The sequence below is a fragment of the Rana temporaria genome, chromosome 5 (genome assembly GCF_905171775.1).
Source record: "Rana temporaria chromosome 5, aRanTem1.1, whole genome shotgun sequence".
Classification (NCBI taxonomy): domain Eukaryota; kingdom Metazoa; phylum Chordata; class Amphibia; order Anura; family Ranidae; genus Rana; species Rana temporaria.
Genome location: NC_053493.1, coordinates 172759922 through 172785533, shown reverse-complemented (window position 1 = coordinate 172785533; position 25612 = coordinate 172759922). Strand labels below are relative to the sequence as shown.

The 25612-nt window shown below is 42.3% G+C and overlaps 1 protein-coding gene across 1 annotated transcript in view; it reads right to left on the bottom strand.

Moving 5' to 3' along the window:
* Positions 1 to 5111: 5111 nt before the first annotated feature.
* PDIA4 (protein disulfide isomerase family A member 4) overlaps positions 5112 to 25612 on the bottom strand; it is a 136435-nt gene continuing 115934 nt past the window's right edge. The window contains exons 8-10 of the mRNA XM_040353395.1: positions 15745 to 15901; positions 11833 to 12066; positions 5112 to 5680 (exon numbers count right to left, since the gene is read on the bottom strand). Coding sequence (XP_040209329.1) covers positions 5268 to 5680; positions 11833 to 12066; positions 15745 to 15901 — 804 coding nt within the window. The 3' untranslated portion in view covers positions 5112 to 5267. The remainder of the gene's footprint in view (positions 5681 to 11832; positions 12067 to 15744; positions 15902 to 25612) is intronic.

The following is a 25612-nucleotide window of genomic DNA, read 5'->3' as shown; positions in this document are numbered from 1 at the left end:
AAGGGCCACTGGGTCAGTAGGGGGCCCCATAAGAGGCTCCTGGGATCCTGTGATATTAAAGCGGTAGTAAACTTTCCTGACATTACTACTTTTTAGAGGCCCTGGGGTAGGTTATGCCACAATGTACAGTACGAGTATGCACAGAATATTAGGGTACAGGGTAAATTTTCAGACTGAGCCCTCCGGTGCTGCGCGGGGCCCGGGCGCTTCCATCTTCACCCGGTCTTCCTTCTGGGTTCTGTGCCTTTGGTCACTTGCCTTGGCCGGGCTGCGTTGATGTCATTCCCACGCATTTATTTATTATTTATAAAAGGCCCCACCAAAATCCTCAGCACCAGGCCCATGATGTTCTTAATCTGGCCCTGGGTGTGTCCCCCTAGGATATTTGCAAAATAGGCTTCTGTGCCAGAGAGGTGAAAGGAGGTGTGAGGTGCGCTGTGCTCTCCAGCTCAACAGTCCTGAAACTACAGCTCTTCTCTCTTAGTGGTTATGTGTAAGAGTGCCCTGCAGCTTCCTCCTTCCTCTCCTGTCATTGACTTTAGAAGCAGCAGAAAGTATTAGGAACCAGCAGCCTCATACTATAGGAAGGCTGCTGGCAAGCCACAGGACAAGAAAGAGTTAACAGCTCCACCTCCTGCTGCTTACTGAGCCAATGGGTGCTGTTGTAACCCACCACCTTTGATCGAGAAGAACAGAATACTGGAGTCATGCTGGAGCCTGGCGAAAGAGCCATCTGCTGTGGGGACTGGGGAGGGGCAGAGAAGGAGGAGAAATTAGCACGAGAAGAAGGTATTCAGGTAATCTGTAGAATCTCACATGAATACACATTTACTGCAAGAGCTCCTCTCTATGTACTTTGATGTTTTTTTTTTTATTTATTTTTTTCCTTCTTCTTCTTCTCTCTCTTTGTCTCTCTCTCTCAATATTACAATACAATAATGTGCTTTCTTTTTCACATTAGTGTTTCACTTTTAACTGTAACTGCATAATTTAAAGCGGTTGTATACTGCTGGACTTTTTTTTTTACCCTGTAAGGTAAAGGTATAATGTGCTAGTATGTATTGCATACTAGCACATTATGGTAAACTTACCTTAAAACAAATCCCTCCCACACCCAGAAATCAGTACAGCAGGTACTCATTTTTTTCTCATCTTGCTTCCAGGTTCACAGGCTCTGTGACTGGCTGGAGCCATGATGAAGTCACTCCTGTGCATGCACGCAGGAGCCACCGTTTATGGCATAGGTTTCTAAAGGAACAGCACCTGTGGCCATTCCTTCAGAGTGCATGTGCCAGTGATGTCACTGGCTCCATGTAATGTAAATATCTCCTAAACTGTACATGTTTAGGAGATATTTACTGTACCTATAGGTAAGCCTTATGGTGTCCTGTAAACCAAATATACAACTTTATATCTTTCAAACAAATAACAATATCAAAATATAAAATTGCAGCATATTAGTGATATTGACACCCCCTCAAAAGATTTTTGATAACAAGTTGCAATATATAAGTGATGGTAACACCCCCCTCAATAAATAAAATAACTCCACTTACAATAGGGGGGTGTCACCATCACTAATATATTACAATTTTATATTTTGAAAATGTAACCTGTAGTTTTGTTAGCTTTTTTTTGTTAATGTTATCTGAAAAATGTGTTTCAAATGTTTTGACAGGGGGCGCAGTTTCAGTGCTTGCCATAGGCGCCATTTTCACTAGATACGCCTCTGCTACCAATAATACAATGTTGTGCATTTCTGATTAGCAAACTTGTACAGTTATATAACCAACAGAAATGTCGCTGACAATTCAATGCTGTGCGTTTCTTAATAGCAACCTTGTAGAGTCATCTAGCCAACAGAAATGTCACTAGCAAAAAACTCAGTGCTGTGCGTTTCTGAATAGCAACAGTGTACAGTCCCATAACCCCCAGAAATGTCACTACCAATAATACGTTGTGCGTTTCTGATTAGCAAACTTGTACAGTCATCTAACAGAAATGTCGCTATCAGTAACTCAATGTCGTGTTTCTAATTAGCAACAGTGTACAGTCATATAGCTAACAGAAATGTCACTAACAATAATTCAATGTTGTGCGTTTCTGAATAGCAACCTTGTACAGTCATATAACCAACAGAAACTTTGCTGACAATTCAATGTTGTGCATTTCTGATTGACAATAGTGTACGGTTATATAATAGTGTCACTAACAATTCAATATTATGTGATTCTGATAAGCAACAGTGTACAGTCACATAATCAATATTATGCATTTCTAATGGGCCATAAGATTGTTTTATGTCTCTTCTGTTATATAACTAACTTCCAATGTTGTGTATTTCTGATGTGTGGTCAGACCAACAATCTATCCTAGGCATAGCCTGAACTCCAGATACTAATCCTTTACCCACCAGTGAATGGAAGTCTGAGGTGTGTGACTATACCATAGTAGTGGTAGCTGTTACTTTACTACTGCATAAGTCTGAGTAGGTGTAGCTAGCCCACACACAGGTGGGAGAGTCCAAGCCTTCCAAGCATCCAAGGTCTAAACGAGCACAGACCCAGAGATCAATTAAATCATTCTCAGGAAGAGGTGATCACAATCTTAGCCTGGAGGCAAAGCAGACACCTGTAGGGCTTCACACTAAATACAGGCTAGTTTATGTAGCTTTAGCATAGAGGTTTGCACAAGGAACCCTTCAATTAAGAGTTGCAGGATAGCATTTTATGCTTCTCATACAGCCCACAGGTGGGTTGTAGCCCAAGCCACAAGAGGTTTTGATTAACTCTTACACACTGATATAGCAGCAGTGCAATGAGGAAATCATAGGTTGGAACTTGTGGAAATGTTGCACTTAACAAGCAACCCCCTCAAGGATAATATGTTCACAAGGGTGCCCCTTACTGTTCCACCCCACCCTATGGGTAAAACATTTAGGAGGCAGGCTTTTAGGAGCTAAAAACCTCTAAATGCACTATCATGGAGCTACCTGCCAGATTCAAAGCAGCTGGCCTGATCCTTTAGCCATTGATGGAGTGGGAACATCCTGGATTGAGCCTTGCTCGGCCCCCTATATACCTTGCTCCTGTGCTGAGGTTATTTTAGGGGCTTCTGTAATCTCCTCAGGAGTCCATCCAGATCCTCTAGGATGAAGAGGTGTCTCCTTAACCCTGCATCCTCCAGAGTCTGGCTTAACAGGTCTAGAACAAACTCCCCCTCTGAGCCGTGTTCTGACCTGGCCTGGCTTTCTATTTCCTCCACGTCCTCCTCTTCTTCCTCTACCTGGGCTAGAGGGAGTGATTGTGAGGATGGAAGAAGGACACTAGGTCCCATTCTGAAGAGGCTTTCCTGGGAGGATGTGCCTTCTCTAGGGGTAAGCTCCTCTATGTCAAGACCTTGGGTTACTGACTGCCCGGCGGCTTCAAGGAAAGCTTTGACTGTTGCCAGCATTTCCGTCTGCATTGATGAGAGAAAAAAAAAGTCATCATTGTTGAAGCCTCCTTCCCTGCTAATGCATTTATAGCAAAAGGGCTTTGAGTGGGACTTTATTCTTACATTTCTTTGAGGAGCTATGCACTGTAGCGGCAGGAGGTTGTTTATCTGGGCTCCGCTGGGGGACTCCAAGACAAGAGATATAACACATGTACATGACATTACTGTCTTCCCCTTAACTGCAGGTTTGTAATGGGGAGACAGAAAGGGTAAGGTGAATGGTGAAGCCCAGTCCTGTTCTGGCTGGCCCAGGGATTCTCAGACCCCTGGAAGCCAGGCCTCTCACCCCCTTTCCCTTCTCCCTTTCCAAGGGGGGTTTGTACTCACCGGGCCCTGACCTGGATCTGCCCACAGTTGTAGTCGCCTTCCCTTCCTCTTGTTCCATAAGGAGGTTGGCTGGGTCCTGGGCTGCTAGAGGGGCTAGTACAGCGAGCCGACCACTCTCCACCGCCTTGCTCTGTTCCACACCGCTCTCCACAACAAGGCTTGGAGTGCAGTGCTTCATGCAATAGCAAACCCAGAAGTGAAGAGAGCGGGCAACGGTGGTGGTTTTATGCAATACAGCGATAGCGCGCACTCCCTGCGGCCAGAGCGCTGGTGCACACTTGGGGCGACCTGTGAGGACCGAGCCTACAGGTTAGTTCAGCCCTCCCCGGCCTCCCTAGAACCTGTCTCAACAGGGGTACCATTAGACCCTCCCCGGTCATTTGGTCTTTAAAACAAACATGTCGCTGTGTTCGGGAGAAACACAATCAATACTGGGGATCAAGGGGAAGGGTGGGGACTTATAACAAGCTTTCAAAATTATTGTATTTTCTGTGGGGAGGAGCCCTCATCTCAGGTGTGTCGTCCTGGAAGGTGATAGGAGAAATCGACCATTTCTAGATTGACTTGTCAGGTTGTTGCTCAGGCTTATGATTTATAAGGGAAAGATTCCGCCTTCTCGTCCTAGAGCGCACTCTACCAGGGCAGTCAGTGCTTCTTGGACAGTGTATCACCAAGCCTCTGTGGCTCATATTTGAAAGACTGCAACATGGTCACCAGTGCATACATTCACTAACTTCCACCAGATGAATGTAGGTCAGCAAGAGGATTCTGCCTTTGGGCACAGTGTTCTGCAGGCAGCAGTATAGGTCCTCACATCTGGCGGCAGTTTACTTATTTTGTTTGTCTCCCTCCACTCAGATGGCATTGCTTTGGGACATCCCATATAGTAATTACTATAGTGCTCTGTGTCCAGTGATGTACGTTAAAGAAAATATGATTTTTATAACAGCTTACCTGTAAAATCCTTTTCTTGGAGCACATCATGGGACACAGGAGGCCCCGCCCCTCTTATTGGGATTTAATATATATATATATATATATATATATATATATATACACACACACACACACACACACACACACACACACACACACACACACACACACACACACACACACACACACACACACAGCTTTGCTACAAAAAAAAAAAAGCGTATAACCCATATAGTAATAACTATAATGCTCTGTGTCCTGTGATGTACTCCAAGAAAAGGATTTTACAGGTGAGCGTTTATAAAAATCATATTATAGTATGCAATTTGAAATACACAAAAATATAGTAGCCATTTTCAAAAAAAAAGTGTGGGAGGCCAGTGTTTATTTTACAAAAACATTACATTTCCTAGGCTTACAAGATAATCTCAGTCAGTTTTATAACAAAGATACTGCCAACAATTGTGAGCAACACTGGTACTAGGACACAGTTTGAGGAAAAGCAAAGATTAAAGTTCTTCTTTCGGTATAGATTTTGAAGCATGTTCCTCAATAAATGTAGACAATCCCTCCAGGTCTCTACTTCCACTTTGGAATTTAATTGGATTGTGTTTATTGTTCTTTGGAGCAAAATATATAGTAGGAAAACCTTCAACTTTGTATTGGTCATTGGGAAGGTCATTGGCAGTAGCATCCATCTTGGCTATAACAATATTTTGCACCGATCTGTATTTTTTTCCAAGATCATTTAAAACTGGTTCCAATGCTTTGCAGTGTCCACACCATGGGGCATAAAACTCTATAAGTACATCAGATTTTGCATCCATGACAATGTCATCAAATGTTTTTCCAACCACAATTTTGACAGGGCCTTTATTGTTTTTTGGTATGGGCTGCGACTTAAGAACTGGAGTGAGTTTGCCTACAGAAAAAAATAAAATATACGTAAAACATTAAAACTTGCACATATCCATACAAAATAATGGTAGGCAATAAAATTAAAGCGAATGAAATGTTCCATTTTTTACACTGAAAAAAAAAAAAAATTGTCATAGCACAAATGTTGAGGCTAAAAGCTGCATTAATCTGTAAAAAAAAAAAAACTAAAAGACCATGCAGGATTGTTGGAAAAGAATATACTGTAAATAATTGGATCATAGTAAAAATGCAAACCAATTGTTTTCGGTAATTTGTATCACACATTTCCTCAATTTTGCGGTCTGACAGCCTATTTAGAGTTGATCTTCAGCTTTTAGTGAAGTTTATATTGCAGAGTTGAAGATCATGCCTGCCTCTTCTCTTCAGCCAGAAGAATTCATTAAATAGAAGGTTCCCTGGGAGAAGCTAAGCAGCGCTTAGCCCGACTACATTTTTATCTGGGAACAGCCAGGGCTCTCGCTGCTCTTGGGATGGTGTCACCTGACCCGAGTGCGGAGCGCACCCCCATAGCGATGCCACTGACAACCCCCTCATGTTTTGGCACCCACGGCAGACCGCCTCCCCCTGCTCCCTTACTCTGTCTTATGGTGTGAAAAATACGGTACATGGTACACATAGCAGGCACATTCATGAAGTTAATAGTTTGCTTTGACCAGCTTGCTTGGAACTCCATTTAAACTTAAACTAAAAGCTTAAAAGCATTTAAACCTCACTAAAAAGTTGGACATCAGCTTTAAATTACAGAAAAATGTTACTTTGGTATCATTGATTCACCATACTGAACAAGAATCAGAGAATGAAGAGGAGAGAGTTGTCTGATGAGCTCAGCAAGTAAAATTATAGACCAACATTGTAAAGGCTGTAAGACAGGGGTGCCCAACCTTTTGAAGAGCGAGGGCCACTTAAGCGACTTAATAACCAGTCGTGGGCCACAATGAGCGGAGTGGGCAGATGTCTGGTCCGTGTCCGCTCTGCATATGCAGAGCGGACACGAACACAACCTACTCTACTGAATGGACCCTCTTACACAATCTGCCCAGATGGAAGGGGGTGGATCCCATTTATTAAATTTTTTTTGCGAATTGGAGGTAGGCAGATGTAAATGGACACAAGTCTGTCTACATCTGCCGCTCCGTAGAGGAGAATGGAAGGTCCTATATTGGGTTGAACCGATCGCAGGAAAGGGCCTTAAGGCTGTTGCTGTCTTAGGCAGAGTGTATTAGGTATCGCTCAGCCTGTGACAGGAGCCGGTGCTATACAGGAAGCATCGGCTTATGCTGCTCTGCTCCACAGTTGCTTGCTTCCTCTACCGCCACCTTCATTCACAACACCGATGCTCTAGGATGGCGGGTTGGAAACCCACGATCTTGGCTTGCCAACCTGCCATCCCAGAGCAGGAGGTCAAGGGCCACATCAAAGGGCTCCGTGGGCCACTGGTTGGGCACCCCTGCTGTAAGACCATCTGCAGACAGCTTGATGTTCCTATGTGTATAGTTAGACATTATTAACCTTCTATATCATGTGACTACTGTGACTGGCTCTCAGAATGGTCCCATGACTGCTGGCTCCCATTGAGAAGTTGTGACCAAGAACAGTCAGTGACATATCGGTCAGTGTGCTGGAAACTTCTGTCACACTGAACACATATTTGCATCAGCCTTAAAGCCCAACTTATTTTTCTGCCACATATAGGGGTTACCTAGTCTGCAAGAAGTTAAGTAGTTTAGGGTCCATGGGAGTGTAGCCAATCTCCCAGGATGTGGCTGCAAGAGGAAAATGTAATCCAGATGGAATAGGATAGAGTAAATGGTAGACAAAAGTCAAGGAAAACTTCTGAAGAGATTGCCTCTTACTGCAGGGATAAGAATATATCCAGGATTTATAAGAATGACTCAATGATAATTATGAAGTTGAAAACCAGATCCTGTATATGGGATTATTTTTTAAAATGATCAATTTTTGGTGGTTGTATTGTAATAGTCAATATAAAGATGAATTAATTTAATTGAGTTACAAGAATCATTTTAAATTAAATGTAAAATTCATTATCTTGGAGTACAGTACACAGGCAGAGTATTCATGGACCTAGGGTTATAGGTTTGTACTTTAACCACTTAAAACCCTGACCTTTAGGCAGCTAAAGGACCTGGCCAGTTTTTGCGATTCAGCACTGCGTCGTTTTAACTGACAATTGCGCGGCCGTGCGACGTGGCTCTCAAACAAAATTGGCGTCCTTTTTTCCCCCACAAATAGAGCTTTCTTTTGATGGTATTTGATCACCTCTGCGGTTTTTATTTTTTGCGCTATAAACAAAAATAGAGCGACAATTTTGAAAAAAATTAAATATTGTTTACTTTTTGCTATCATAAATATCCCCCCCAAATTTATATATATATATATATTATATATTATATATTATATATATATATATATATATATATATATATATATATATATATATATATATATATATATATATATATATATATATATATATATATATATATATAAAAAAATATAAATATAAAAAAAATCATCCTCAGTTTAGGCCGATATGTATTCTTCTACCTATTTTTGGTAAAAAAAAAAAAAAAAAAAAAAAAAAAAAAAACGCAATAAGCGTTTATCGATTGGTTTGCGCAACATTTATAGCATTTACAAAATAGGGGATAGTTTTATTGCATTTTTATTTTTTTTACTACTAATAGCGGCGACCCGCAATTTTTTTCGTGACTGCGACATTATGGCGGACACTTCGGACAATTTTGACACATTTTTGGGACCACTGTCATTTTCACAGCAAAAAATGCATTAAAAATGCATTTACTGTGAAAATGACAATTGCAGTTTGGGAGTTAACCACAAGGGGGCGCTGAAGGGGTCAAGTGTGACCTCATTTGTGTTTCTAACTGTAGGGGGGTGTGGCATCATTGATTGTGTTTCCCTATAAAAGCGAACACACGATCAATGACGGCGCCACAGTGAAAAAAACGGGGAAGCTGTGTTTACACACAGCTCTCCCCGTTCTTCAGCTCCGGGGACCGATCGCGGGACTCCAGCAGCAATCGGGTCAGCTGGCCCTGGAGCTTCGGACCGGATCACGGGCGTGCATCGCGATCCACGGCTGGGCACTTAAAGAGGACGTACCTGTACGTGCTTGTGCCCAGCCGTGCCATTCTGCCGACGTATATGTGCAGGAGGCGGTCATTAAGTGGTTAAGGTGGCTGGACACTGGAAATGGTTTTGAGGACATACAGTATGCGTGCTTACCCTATAACCCTACTCCAATCGGAGTCCTCAGCTTTGTAGCAAGCAATGCAGAGTAACCCAAGAATATATGGGGAGGGTGTTTGGTGTCCTGTACTATACTCCAAGATATGGAATTTATGGGCAAGTCAAAATTCATCTCATCATACAGTACAGAAAACAGGCTGAGTATTAATGGGCCATTGGGATGTTCACAAGCAATGAAAAGGGTGGGCCACAACTAGGCAAACCAAACTGTGCCAACAAAAAGGTTGACAGACCCAAGTTCAGAGTGCTGCTGCTAGAACATTGTAGCAGAAAGCTGCATCCACGGAAGATTGGATGTCTACCTGGTAGAACTTTGAAAACATATAAACAGAGAATAATGTGGTACCCCTACAAAGCTCAGCTACAGAGGCATGGCATCAGAATGCCCAGGAAACACTGGGCAGAGTGGGCATAAATTACACAGGAGGAGGTTTGACCTTTTAGAGTGTAGAGTAGGACTAATAGGGAGCCCATCCTCCTAATAGAAGTGGTTTGCTTTGAGGTAGACTTTGATGGCTCAGACTACATCAAGGCAATGAATAGCAATTTCCTTTGGGTGCTTGGAAGAAGGGCATGTTGGAAGGACTATGTCTTCATTGAGGTGGAAGACCAATACCACCGTAGGAAGAAAATATGGTCTTTGGTGTAAAACTACCTTGTCCTTGTGAAGAATTGCTGCTTACAAAGCTGCCAGCTCAGACACAAGTCTGAGAGGCACAATAGAAACTAAATAAAGGCTACTTTTCAGGAGAGGTCTTGTATGGGGATATCCTTGATGGGTTCATAGGGAGGTTTCTGCAGGGCAGAGGGACTCAAGGAAGCACAGGGTGCTGCAAAGGGGCCCTGATCTGAGATACACCTTGGCTAAGCAAACATAAAATTCCCAGCTAGCCTGCAAAAACACAAAAAATACTTTTTCTAACAATTCATGCTGGTGCCCAAAGTGTCCCTGTGCCTTTGCGCTCTCTCCAGGCAAACCTGCCCTTAAATGTAACCACTGCTATACAGTTGTGCTCATAAGTTTAAATACCCTGGCAGAATTTATGATTTCTTGGCCATTTTTCAGAGAATATGAATAACACAAAAACTTTTCTTTCACTCATTGATAATAAATGGCTTCAGCCAAACACTAACCATCAACTGTGTTTACTCTTTTTAAATCATAATGACAAATGAAACTACCCAAATGACCCTGATCAAAAGTTTATATTGTGTATTGTCCCCTTTAACATAAATGACAGCTTAAAAAGTCTTTTGTGGTATTTGTGGATGAGATCATTTTCTCAGATGGTAAAGCTGCCCACTCCTCTTGGCAAAAAGCCTCCAGTTCTTGGGCTGTCTTGCATGAACTGTAAGTTTGAGATCTCCCTGTGCGGGAGATGGCCACTCCAGAACCTTCACTTTATTCTGCTGTAGCCAATAACATGTCAACTTGGCCTTGTGTTTTGGATCATTGTCATGTTGGAAGGGTACCTCCTATGCGCAGCTTCCTGGCTGATGTTCCTCCAGTATTTTTTGATAAACATACTGCATTTATCTTGCCATGAATTTTGACCAAAATTTCATGTGCCTTTGTAGCTCACACATCAGTAGGAATGGTTTAACTTTCTTCGTAGGCCTTGTCGACTCCTCTCGAAATGTAGCATTTATGGTTGTGGCCAAAAGGCTATATTTTGGTCTCCTCACTCCATATTATGTAGTTTGGGTAGTTTCTGTTGTCATCATGATTTAAAAAAAGAGTAAACACAGTTGATTGATAATAAATGGCTTAAGCCAAACACTAACCATGAGTGAAAGAATTGTTTTTGTGTCATTCATATTCTCTGAAATAAATAGCCAAGAAATCATAAATTCTGCCAGGGCGTGTAAACTTGTGAGCAAAAAACTGTACATGGTGCCAACTTAGGCCCCTTGCACACTGGGGCGTTTTTCATGCGGTACAGCGATAAAAATAGCGCTGCTATACGGCATTAAAAATCATGCCCTGTAGTGTTCAATGTGAAAGCCCGAAGGCTTTCACATTGAAGCGGTGTGCTAGCAGGAGCGCACCAAAAGTCCTGCTAGCCGCATCTTTACCGCGGTATAGGAGCGGTGTGTTCACCGCTCCTATACCGCGCCTTCCCATTGAAATCAATGGGAAAGCGTGGTAATACCGCCCGCGATTAACCCTTTTTCGGCCGCTAGCGGGGGTTAAAACCTCACCGCTAGCGCCCGAATAGCGCGGTAAATACAACGGTATAGCCGCGCTACAAATAGCGCGGCTATACCGTCACCGCGGCTGCACGCCTCAGTGTGAAAGCAGCCTTAGAGACTCTTAAATAGAGTTAGGACAGCGGTACACAGAAGTGCTTTGGTGAGGCACTGCGTCATTCCACATATATTTGCAAATGTGTGCAACTATACCCTCTTGTTTCTAAAGTGAATTGTTAGACAGGGTCAATTGTTTATTTTTTGCAGGCTAACTGGTAAGTGTGCTGGGAATTTTGTTTGTGATATGCATTTCCTTTCCATGTGCACCTTACTGCAAAGGCTAGTTAGAGATTGGGGTGGTTGTCATCTTTTTGTATATCTTGCACGCCTTGGATAAAGATGCTTAAAGTGGAATTTCAGCTCTCCCCCAACTAGCCTTATGGCCGGGTTCATACCCAAGCGAATTGAGTGCGGCTTCATTATGTTGCAGCTGTCAGTGTTGAGTTACTATACGTTTATTTAAATACAGGCAGGGTACACTTGGACATCTTGCCTAATAGGGCAAATAGTTTTCCTCAATATACAATGCATAAATAAAATCACTAGTTGCTGTAAAAAAAAAAAAAAAAAAAAAGTATTTTAAAAGCTTACCTTTCTTAAAAGCCATCACAAAATCCATAAGGGAATCTGAATCAAATTCATCAGGGTCTCTTGCATATTTTTTACCATTTGTGTCTAGAACGGCTACATTCACTTCTTCCCCACTGTCACTTAATCCAAGGTCTTTTAATTCAGAAGCATAATCCTCTTCATTAGCAATAGCAAAAGTATACTCTGGAAAATCTTTTGCAACATCCAAGACTTTATTTCTCCAGTACTGGGTTGCTGAAATTAAGATACAGCAATATTAAAGCAAAACTAGGCTTTTGAAAACATGGTGCTTGTGGCACTCTTCCCCCTTCACCCCAAGTCAAGGTTTAAGCTTATATGAAGCCCTGATTTATTTCCAAATTTAGATTAAAACAGTATTACACCCAACAAATAGGAATTTCAACTTACCTGTTCATTTACATATCTTGGAGTACAGGACTAGGCATTGACAAAAGCCATACAGGAACCCTCCCCACAGTGTAGCTGTATAACCCCACCCATTGCATGAGGCTCCAGTTTCTTTTACCAAGCAGCAAGAAAAAAAAAAAAAAAAAAACACACACACCACACAAAAAGGAAGGGAGGGGCCCATTTCCTGCGCTGTACTGTATATTAAAAAGGTACATCAAAAGTTCCCATTACCCTAAGGCTGCATTCACACCTGAGCGTATAATTTTCAGGCAGAAAGTCGCTCGATTTTTCTGCAATTTTGTACAGGTCAAAAAAAGTTCACCAATGTAAAAAGCAGAAAAAATAAATAATAATAATAATAAAAAAAAAACGCCAAAAATCTGCCCGAATTGAGCTACAAAAAAAGCTCCAGAACTTTGAACTTCAGGCATATGGCTTCAGGCTATATGGAGAGATGTCAACCAGTGGTTGAGCTTCAAGCTACAAAACGCTGAGGTGTGAATGGGGCCTGAGCCCTCTGCGAACCGCTGCGGGTGTCAATATAAATGGTAATGACATCTGGGATGTCCTCAATCAATAAATTGAGAATTGGGCAATAATATAGCCCCAAACAGCAGAAACAGGCCCTCTGGGGGAAAAAAAAGGAAAGCTCAGCGAATCCTAACATTCGACAGCAGCACCTTGTGGCTGAAGCATGGATTAGCAGAGGTTCGAATGTCAAAAGTGGGTTTGAAACAAACAGAAAAAAAACAAACAAAAAAAACAGCTGGTGGTCCTGCGATTTGTGAGAACAGATGCGGGATGCAGTAAAAAGCCCAAAAAAACACACACACACACACACACACACACACACACACACGATAGATAGATAGATATAAGAAAGATATCTATCTATCTTTCTTATATATCTATCTAAGATAGATAGATAGATATATATATATATATATATATATATATATATATATATATATATATATATAAGATAGATAGATAGATAGATAGAGATATATATATATAGATATATATATATATATATATATATATATATATATATATATATATAGATATATATATAGATATATAGATAGATATATATATATAGATATATATAAATATATATATATATATATATAGAGATATAGATATAGATATATATATATATAGAGATATAGATATAGATATAGATATATATATATATACATATATATATAGATATAGATATATATATAGATATAGATATAGATATAGATATAGATATATATATAGATATATATATATATATAGATATATATATATATATATATAGATATATATATAGATATATATATATATATATATATATATATATATATATATATATATATATATATATATATATATATATAGATATATATATATAGATATATATATATATAGATATATATATAGATATATATATATATATATATATATATATATATATATATAGATATATATATATAGATATATATATATATAGATATATATATATATATATATATAGATATATATATATATATATATATATAGATATATAAGAAAGATAGATAGATAGATATATAAGAAAGATAGATAGATATACAAGATAGATAGATATATAAGATAGATAGATATATAAGAAAGATAGATAGATATATAAGAAAGATAGATAGATATACAAGATAGATAGATATATAAGATAGATAGATATATAAGAAAGATAGATATATAAGATAGATAAGATAGATAGATATATAAGATAGATAGATAAGAAAGATAGATATATAAGATAGATAGATAGATAGATAGATAGATACAGATATAAAACAGATATACAGATATAAAATAGCCACCTCCAGTCAGGTGAAAGACCAGGAATGAATCCCATAAAGAGTCGACCTGTGATTAATGAAAGGGGGGCAGGTTGCAATGTAAAATGAGGCGGACAGTCCTAGATGACAGTCCTGACACAGTAAACCACAGTGGTTTGGCATGCCTTCAGGGTAGGCCATGAGGTGGGAGCAGGGCAGCCATCACAAATTTTGGGGCCCCTTACACAGCTTTAGGCAGGGCCCCCCTGGAGGGGGGAGGGGTACTGATGGAAAAAAAAAATGTAATCTCTTCTCTCCAGCCTTGAGATAATAAGCGGGAGGGGGGGTGGCCGGGCCTGTAAGGGGTCCTGGGGACCATTGGGCCCATTACGGGTGTAATGCAAAAATAAAAAATAAAATAAAAAAAGTAAAAAATGGGAGGGGGGCCAGCCGGACCTGTAAGGGGCCCCTTACAGGTGTAATGCAAAAAAAATATATATATTTAACCATTTAAGACCCAGACCATTATGCAGGTTAAGGACCTTGCCCCTTTTTGCGATTCGGCACTGCGTCGCTTTAACTGACAATTGCGCGGTCGTGCGACGTGGCTCCCAAACAAAATTGGCGTCCTTTTTTTCCCCACAAATAGAGCTTTCTTTTGGTGGTATTTGATCACCTCTGCGGTTTTTATTTTTTGCGCTATAAACAAAAATAAAGCGACAATTTTGAAAAAAAAAATCTATATATTTTTTACTTTATAATAAATATCCCCAAAAAAAGATATAAAAAATGTTTTTTTCCTCAGTTTAGGCCGATACGTATTCTGCTACCCATTTAAAAAAACAAAAAAACAAACAATAAGCGTTTATGGATTGTAAACACTATACATTTTGCGCAAACCAAAATAGGGGATAGTTTTATGGCATTTTTATTAACATTGTTTTACTACTAATGGCGGCGATCAGCGTTTTTTTTCGTGACTGCAACATTATGGCGGACACATTGGACAATTTTGACACATTTTTGGGACCATTGTCATTTTCACAGCGAAAAGTGTGATAAAAATGCACCGATTACTGTGAAAATGACAATGCAGTAAAGGAGTTAACCACTAGGGGGAGCTGTAGGGGTTAAGTGTGACCTCATATGTGTTTCTAACTGTAGGGGGGTGGGGATGGACGTGTGATGTCAGTGATCGTCTTTCCCTATATCAGGGAACAGACGATCACCGACATTGCCACAATGAAGAACAGGGAAGGTGTGTCTACACACACACCACTTCCCCGTTCTTCAGCTCCTGTGACCGATCGCGGGACACCGGTGGCGATCGTGTCCGCGGGCGCGGTAACGGAGCTTAGGACCCCACGGCCGGGCTCTTAAAGAGGATGTACAGGTACGTGCTTGTGCCCAGCCGTGCCCTTCTGCTGACGTATATTGGCGTGAAGGAGTCCCTAAGTGGTTAAAAAGGAAAAAAACAGGAGGGGGCCAGCCGGGCCCCTGGGGACCATCAGGGCCCTTACAGGTGTAATGCCTGTACCCCCCTGATGGCGGCCCTGGGTGGGAGACTCACATCCCCACAGAAGGCAAGGAGTAGTATTCAAGTGGTAAAACCCCCAAAAAAAAACAAACACACACACGACATGGGGCCAAAACCCAAAATTTTGAAATATTTATGATTTTACTCTGAACTTACCAGTGCGATGGTCGAAGCTGAAATCTACTGTGTAATAAACAACAAAAAGTGGGCGCTTTGTGTATCTCTTAGCTTCATTAGCATGTGTTCTGTGGCCAACCAAAGGCAGATCATGCTTACGAATATGGTCTTTAATATTTTCTTCTGTTATAGTATCCTGAAACAAAATTTCAAAAGGAAGATCAAAATTAAATTTTTCCATTATACATCATTTAAAAAAAATCATTTGAACCCAAGCAACAGCATGGCAGGCAAGTGCATGCACATGCATAGGCCTGACTTCGTGGTTGCCAAGATTTAAGGGGAGGGGGGGGTAGCTAAGCTGTGGAGAACATAATGCACATAATGCAAAGGCTTTAGAAGGACACAGACAAGGCCAAAAACAAAAAAAATTCTGCACATACCTAGTATAAAATAAAAACAAAGCTGACAAGTTTTGGCTTATGACCACGTACAAATCTTGAATGCACTAGGTACCCCTAGACTCAGTTAATCCTCCAAAACATACCTAGTAAGTCTTGCATATCTGCTAACTGCCACCCCTACACTATCAGTTTGACTGCTAAGGTCCCAGTCTGTAAAAGCTGCAGTCAGCATCTCTTCCTGCAATGTGTTATGTGCCAACTGGGGCTAGCTTAAAGTAATTGTAAATCTCCGACTTGAAAAAATTTAAAGCATATCCCTCTATAGTGTGTATTTGCCTCAATCCAAAGCACCAAATGTGGTTTCTCTCTGCTGCCTGTCTGCTCTGCCAACTGCCTGAGTGATTTCTGACGAGAAAGAAAAAGTGCAGCGCTAAATATTGAGTGAAGGGATTCAAACAATACGGTAAGTAGTACAATTCGATGAAACAATTCAAATAGAATTGGACCCAGGAGACACTCACCAGATGATATGGTGAGTGAAAAAAAGGAAAAAATAAATAAATAACTGAAACAATGTAATAGTGTGGAAAGCCACTAGGAGGTGGTGTTCCTGTAGGAAATGTGTGCAACACACTAAAGTGGGTGATGTGACACCTGTAGGTTTAAATTACAAATGGGGTGAACCAATCACAAAGTCCAAGCAAAAAATGTATATATATGGCAATCCGATATCGGACTGATAAGTACAGTCTTTGAGAGATGGAATTGGTCGGAAATTCTTATGAAGGAAAAACAAAACGGCCACTCAAAAAGAACTGATGTAAGATTGTCCTCCCTGATATGCCGATCAGACCATCAGTGTAGATGGTGAAAACCTCAGCAACGATTCACAGTGATATCCAAAAAGATAAATAAATGGATACTCTTACCAGAATATGTGGACATACACGTCAGCGACGGTATGTCGATCAGGCATGCAAGAACTCCTAGGCAAAGATGGTGTTGATGGGAAACGTTCCAATATGTCAAACTTTAACGTGAATCATTTTTTTCTTTACATGATTCCGTGACGGCTTCGCTCACTGCATATTTATGCTTGTGAACTTCTCCTGCAAGATTTGTTTGTGAATCTCTCCTGCAAGACTTGTTTTTCTGCCGCTTGGATTCTACCGACTCCCGGGGATTAAAGTTTGACATATTGGAACGTTTCCCATCAACACCATCTTTGCCTAGGAGTTCGTGCATGCCTGATCGACATACCGTCGCTGACGTGTATGTCCACATATTCTGGTAAGAGTATCCATTTATTTATCTTTTTGGATATCACTGTGAATCGTTGCCGAGGTTTTCACCATCTACACTGATCGTCTGATCGGCATACCAGAGAGGACAATCTTACATCAGTTCTTTTTGAGTGGCCGTTTTGTTTTTCCTTCATAAGAATTTCCGACCAATTCCATCTCTCAAAGACTGTACTTATCAGTCCGATATCGGATTGCCATATATATAAATTTTTTGCTTGGACTTTGTGATTGGTTCACCCCATTTGTTATCACCTACAGGTGTCACATCACCCACTTTAGTGTGTTGCACACATTTCCTACAGGAACACCACCTCCTAGTGGCTTTCCACACTATTACATTGTTTCAGTTATTTTTATTTATTTTTTCCTTTTTTTCACTCACCATATCATCTGGTGAGTGTCTCCTGGGTCCAATTCTATTTGAATTGTTTCATCGAATTGTACTACTTACCGTATTGTTTGAATCCCTTCACTCAATATTTAGCGCTGCACTTTTTCTTTCTCACCTTTCGTACACAACATTGTTTCCTGACGCATTCATGGCAGCACACACTGGGTTGTGACTCCGCCCCCACAACCTGACAGGATTGGTTAGCTATAAATTTGAAGGGGAGACGCTCCGCACCATTCTCTTTTTTTATCCTCACCTGACAGATTGGACGAACAAGCAAGAAGCATGCCTCTTACCGCAGATCGCCCCAGCAGGTTCAGCCTCTCCTGTTTGGAAGTCCCTCCTGTACAGTCTCTAAATGAGCTTTATGGTGGGAACCCCCGTTCTGGTGGTCTCAGGGGCTCTGGAATTATACTGGCATCTGTAGCAAGCTTTAAAGAAGCTTCAAATCTCGCAGTGGCCCCCACTTTCGCTCTGTCTTTCCTTCCAGTGCAGTGTGTGCTTCCACAAAGGTATTTGTATCATTACATTTGCCACCTAAGGTTAGTCTGTTTTGTACCTTTGCCTGCCTGTTGTTGTTTTTTTCTCAGCTCTGCTGAGCCCTGTGGTTCCTCTGACACCCCATACTCTCGGGGTCACCGCCGCGTACCCCTCAGCGCTCTGCGCATGCACGCAGCTCAGTGATGATGCAGCCGGTCTCCTCTGCCCTCTTCCAAATAGCGGCGCCGTTTAAAAAAAAAAAAAAAAAAAAAAAAAGGAAACAGTCCTATTGCTCTGTAGTTCTGGCTGCAGTCCTGCTGCTCTGCTCTACTCAGAGTGAAGATTGCACCAGGTGTGTGCAGGCTCGTCCCAGTTCAGCCTGGGCCAATTGATTACACAAAAAAAAAAAAAAAAAAAAAAAAAAAAAAAAGACATAGGAACAAATAGGATAGAAGATATAATACATTTATATATTAATTTATAACATATTATAGGAGAAAGTATATCCATAATTAAACAATTAATATAATCCAAAAAATAAAAAATAAAATAAGGATAGATATATGTATATAAATCATTATATTTAATAAATAGAAATGTTGGGGGGGGGGGGGGACATATTGTAATGTTTTTCCTTCTCTCTTTTTTCCCACCTTTCCGGGCTGTCTCCCTGCTATCCTCATGGGGGCCACTGCCCTCGCAGACCACCATCAGCTGACCAGGTATAGAGGCCGTCCAGAAGGTGGTAAGTAGAGAAGAGACAAAAAAGAGAGCTTGGCCACTGACGCTACAGTTTTGGTAGCCCTATCGGGTCAAAAGACGCAAGTTTGCGGCACAGAGGGAGATTCTAGCCATGCTTCCGGCAGAAGGCGCAAGAAGTCACTCAAGGTTACCCTCTTGCTTTCTTCAATCAAGGCATAGCCGCTCGCGTCACAGCCACTCCTGTCATAGTCGGTCCCACCGCAGACGATTACCTTCATCCCAGATGGAGCTATCTTACCCGCACCACAGCAAATGTTTGCCAAATATGCGGGGCGCCAGCCTTGCCAGGGGAATTGGCCTGCCGCTCGTGCTTCATTGAAGTAACCAAGGATTCGGAGGCCAGAGTATATACTGAGCTCCTAGGAGAATCGCACAGGGATCAATTGTGGGCGATCCTTCCCCAAGCACATCGCCCAGCACCCGGCCGTTACGCCAGGCTGCAAAAACCCTCTCTAAGAATGAGGAGTGTGAGCAGGCGTCGGACTGTCTCTTCTTTAGTTGAACCATTTGCCCATTCAGTCGAGGAAGCGATCGGCTGGGAAGGGGTTATGGCAGAACCTCTGAAGGTTCAGAAATATTTCCTGGTGCTGAAAAGGGGGTCCTGAATCATTTCCCTTCATCAAAGAGCTGGAAAACCTCATAAAGGATGAGTGGGGGAGATCGCATAAGCGGCCCAGTATGAGCAACAAGTTTGCAGATTGTACCCCTTGTGGGAGTCTAGGATCAATTCTTTGATCAATGCAACTACGGTCGATTCATCTTTAATGTGACTCGCTAGAGACGTTTCTCTACCGATTGAAGATGCAGTTAGCATCCGGGACGTTCTTGATCGTGAAATCAATATAGAACTGAAGGAAGCCTGCTCCACGACAGGAGACGCTAGTAGGCCGGCTATCACCACGGCGGCAGTAGCTAAAACTATCGCTGCATGGGCGGCTAATGTTGAGAATTCCATTCTAGAAGGAGCCGACCAGGGGAAGATATTCTCCTCCCTGCAGGGAAATTAAGTTGGCTTACGGCTCCTGAGGGGGCGACTTCATGACTGGGAAGAGCCTTATGGCTGAGACCCTGGATAGCGGAGACAGCATCAAAATCTACTGGTGCAAAACTCCATATGGCGACTCAAGTGTATTTGGCACAAAGATGGACTTGGCCATCTCCAAGGTTACCGGGGGAAAATCCGGGCTGATTCCCTCCGATAGTAGACCAGAGCCCCAGAAGGGCCCCGCTTACAGACGCGATCTTCCTGTCAAGTACAGGGATGCTAGATCCTACCGTCCCCGCAGGAAATTTAGGAGGGACTGGAAGACTCGACCCTCCTTCATGTATTTACAGTAAGCCAAGGCTATCACAGCCGGGGAACAGCAGAAGTCCTTTTTGAGGGTCCGTCTGCCCACCCAGCTCAGGTGGGCACCAGACTCAAGAGATTCGCTCGGATATGGGCAACTCGTATAACAGATTCATGGACACTATCCTCTATCAAGACCGGTCACAATTGGAAATTCATGGGCACATTGCCAGGGAACACATTCCAGCCTACCAAGTACCTCCACACCAGAAAGGGAGGGGGTTTTATTCCCCTTTATTTCTGGTACAAAAAAAAAAAAAAAAACAGGGGATCTACGTCCAGTCCTGGACCTAAAGAGGTTCAACAGACGATCAAAATAGAGGCCCTCAGATTGGAAAAGCCTTCAGTCCATTTTGTTGACAGTGGACGTGGGAGACTGGATGCTATCTCCTAGATTTTTCGGACGTTTACCTTCACGTCCCGATCATCCCGCCTTCCAGAGGTCCCTTCGGTTCTCAATCTATCAATCTCATTTCCAATTTTGGTGCCCCCCATTCGGCATCGCGTCAGCACCCAGAGCATTCAGCAAGTCAGGGTGTTCCTAGGGGCAGAATAATATACCAGGTTGTACCGGGTGCAACTCCCTCAAGAGAGGCTGAAGCCCTTACTCCAGAAGGTACAGAATCTGCTATCATCCAGACGTCTACTGTCAGAGCCTGCCTCAGTACCCGGGGGTCCATGTCAGCATCCATACCTTTGATACAGTGGCCCCTGTGACACATGCAAGTCTTACAGAACTCCTTTCTCAGGCAGTGGAATGGAACGTCAATACTCCAAACCATTCACATCCCGAACTGGGTAAAGCAATTAGTATGGTGGTGGACACACCCGTCCAACCTCAGGGAGTCCATTCCAATAGTTCCCCCAAGTCCAGAAGTAGTAACATCGGACGCCAGCCAGGGGGGATGGGGTCCACACTATCACCTCAGCTAAGAGGACGTCGGAGATACAAGCACTTATGGCTACGGAACCCCTATTTAGTGTTCTCCCCTGACAGAGTGGTTCTGAAGCCCTCAGACCATTTTTATCCAAGGGTAACTTCCTCCTTTAATTATAACCAGGACATCGTCCTTCCATCTTTTACTAATGAGAGGGGCGAGTCCCATGCCTAGGATGTCAAAACTACCATCTCCAGTTACTTCACAGCTACATCTCAGGAAGACAGATTATGTCTTAATTATCCCACACGGGAGCAGACGAGGTCAGCCAGCTACCTCCTGTACCATTACCTCTTGGTTGTTAGTGCTATCGCGGAGACCTATTCCATCCAGCAACTTACGACTCCTAAAGAGCATTAGGGCTCATTCGACAGGGGCAGTGGCCACTTCTTGGGCAGCATTTTGCGGGATTTCACCGGAAACCATAGGCAGAGCAGCAACTTGGTCTTCCCAACTCATCTTAATTTCTCACTACAGAGTGGATTCTGCTCTCCTGGCTACCGTCGACTTTGGCAGATCTGTTCTTAGAGCCAATTCCTCAGCGCTAAAGAGAATAAATATTACTGTTTTCTTGCACCCTCCCAACTGGCGAGTTATTTCCCAGTGTGTGCTGCCATGAATGCGTCAGGAAAACGGAAAATTGTATACTCACCTTTCCGTAATTTTCCTTTCCTGACGCATCTTCATGGCAGCACACAGATGCCCGCCCTATTGTTTTATGATGATATATACAGAGAATGGTGCGGAGCGTCTCCCCTTCAAATTTATAGCTAACCAATCCTGTCAGGTTGTGGGGGCGGAGTCACAACCCAGTGTGTGCTGCCATGAAGATGCGTCAGGAAAGGAAAATTACGGAAAGGTGAGTATACAATTTTCCGTTTTTTTGTTGGTGCTGGCTGCTACAGGTTTCACATTATTTATGTTCAGCGCAATTTTTCCACCAATTTTCATTTTGAGTGATTTCTGACAGCTATTGCCAACTCCAAGGGATGGAGGGGGTAGGAGAGTTCCAGAATACAGCCTGTGATTGACAGCCTCATCCGTACTTGCTTCCTTATGGGTTTCTATGCAGGAGGTATGTCGATCCCTCTACCAAGAGCTCGTTATAGTTATCTCCCTGCTATGTGCTCTGAAATGTGTGACCTCAGATTCCCACCCACTGCTTTCTAGAGCTCAGAAATGCCATGTACAATGTGTGCTTTTGTAGGCTATAGTGAAGAGATTGCTGCAGATAAACAGGTACAACTTGCACAGAAAGATTTGATTCATCTCTGTATATTACCAGAGGCGAATCACTTTACTGGGTTTATGCAAGGCCCTTTCTCACGATAAGCCTGCTCGGATTCGCCTGTCTGTTTTTTCAGGCGGATCCGAGCGACCACCCATTGCCTCCTATGGACAGGCGAATGTCAGAGGAGATGTGTCCACTGACACCCGCCTGCCATCCGATCCGCTAAAAACAGACGTACGTCGATACGTTCAGCCATCTGTCTGGCGGATCGGATGAGTTCTGATTAAAAACGGACATGCTGTTTGTTTTCAGCCGGTCTCCCCATAGAAATCAGCGGGGCTCTGAGAGGTCCCTCCCTGACAAATCAAAATGTCTTCATAAATGTTGGCCAAAATGTATTCTGCTACATGTATTTGATAATGAAAATCCCCATAAGCTTAAATTGATTGGGTTTTCGCGATCCCCATCTTTATACTACTAATGGCGGTGATCAACGACTTATAATGGGATTGCGATAGTGTGGTGGGCAATCTGACACTGAGGGAACTGAAGAATTGCCACCAACATCACCAGTGACAATAATACAGTGGTCAGTGATAGTACCATCACTGTACTAATGATCCTGGCTGGGAAGGGGTTAACATCCAGGGCAATCAAGGAGTTAAAATCGGGGGTGCCCAACCAGTGGCCCCGCGACCTCCTGCTCTGGAATGGTGGGTAGGCAAGCACAAATTGCCAACCCTCTATCCAAGAGCATCAGTGTTGTGAATGAAGCTCACTGTAGAGAAAGCAAGCGGCTGTGGAGCAGAGCCACACAAGTCATTGCTTCCTGTATAGCACCGCCTCCTGTCACAGACAGTGATACCAAATGCACTCTGCCTGGGACAGCAACAGCCAGCAATACCTAAATGGAAGACTGTTCATAAAGGCAAGTTTATTACTAAAATCAGTGTGTATATGGGCATATCTATTCTGCAGTGCTTACCGGGTTGCTTTGAAACTGATCCACAGGTGCAGCGCAGTGCACTTGTGAGTTACCTGCACTGAGCCATAGACTTCTGTTATTACCTGCGGGTTTGGTGCGCTTTTAGAAAGGATATAATAAAAGTTTATGGCAAAGTGCGGCTAACCCACAAGAAAGCCGCAGATGAACTGAACTGCACCCTAGGTGTGGGTAAACCGCAGCGCATCAGTGTGCAAGCAGCCTTAGGCCCCTTTCACATAATCAGTCTGACCCAATCAGACCCTCCATTCACCTCTATGGAGCGGCAGATGTAAACCGACTTGTGTTTATTTACAACCGCCTCCCTCCAATTCAATTTGCCTAAATAAACAGAAGGGGATCCGTCCACTTCCGTCTGGGTGGCTTGAATCGCAGGGCCCATAAAGTAGAATGGGCGCTCTGCATACGCAGAGTAGACACAAACGTATCTGCTCGCTCTACTCATTATGGCCCACAACCACTTACCAAGTTGCTTAAGTGGCCCTCGCTCTTCAAAAGGTTGGGCACCCTTGAGTTAAATATATGCCTATGTGTAATGTGTGTACAGTGTGCTTTTACCAAGATCTCGGTTTCTCATCCAGGCTTTTCAGATAGTTACCTCTGTATAGAGCTCTGGGTCAATTTTTTCACTCATAGTGGTTGGCTGAAGGAATTTATTATCAAATCAACTGTGTTTACTTTTTAAATCATAATCACAACAGAAACTACCCAAATGACCCTGATCAAAAGTTTACATACCCCAGTTCTTAACACCGTGTATTGCCCATTTAACATCAGTGACAGCTTGATGGTCTTTTGTGGTATTTGTGGATGAGGCTCTTTATTTTCTCAGATAGTAAAACTGCTCACTCCTCTTGGCAAAAAGCATCTGTTCCTGTAAATTCTTGGGCTGTCTTGCATGAACTGCACATTTGAGATCTCCCCAGAGTGGCTCAATGATATTGAGGTCAGGATACTGAGATGGCCACTCCAGAACCTTCACTTTATTCTGCTGTAGCCAATGACGGGTCGACTTGGCCTGGTCTTTTGGATCATTGTCATGTTTGAATGTCAAAGTACGTACCATGCGCAGCTTCCTGGCTGATGAATGCAAATGTTCCTCCAGTATTTTTTGATAACATACTGCATTCATCTTGCCATCAATTTCAATCAATCAAATTTCCTGTGCCTTTGTAGCTCGCACATCCCTAAAACATCAGCGATCCACCTCCGTGTTTCACAGTAGCAATGGTGTACCTTTCATCATAGGCCTTGTTGACTCGACCATGCAGCCCACCCATCTTTTGTCAAATGCCTCCTTTATCTTAAACAGCCACACCACAAGTTTTCAGAGAGTCCTGTATTTCACCTGAAGTTATTTGTGGGATTTTTTTTGCATCCCGAACAATTTTCCTGGCAGTTGTGGCTGAAATTTTATTGGCCTCCCTGACCGTGGTTTGGTTTCAATAGAACCCCTAATTTTTCACTTCTTGAATAGCTGATTGACAGTCTCATGTCCTTGAATTTTTTTTATATCCCTTTCCTGTTTTATACAGTTCAACTACCTTTTCCTGCAGATCCTTTGAGAATTAATTTGCTTTTCCCATGACTTAGAATCCAGAAAGTCAGTGCATAACTGGATGAAAGATGCAAGGGTCTGTCAAGAGTCCAGAAACTCATTGACATTTTTACACACACACACACACACACACACACACACACACACACACACAAAAATTACAAGCAAACAGATCGAAGGTGAGGATGGTTATCAAACCCCTTTGTGTCAACTTGTGTGCATGTTAGCAGGCCAAAATCACCAGGGTATGTAAACTTTTGATCAGGGTCATTTGGGTAGTTTCTGTTGCCATTATGATTTAAAAAGAGTAAAACAGTTGACTAATAAATGGCTTCAGCCAAACACCAACCATGAGTAAAAGAAAAGTTTGTGTTACTATTCATATTCTCTGAAAAATGGGCAAGAATAATTCTGCCAGGGTATGGAAACTTATGAGCACAACTGTATATTTAAAATAGTTAATATGCAAATACAGTGATACCTATTAT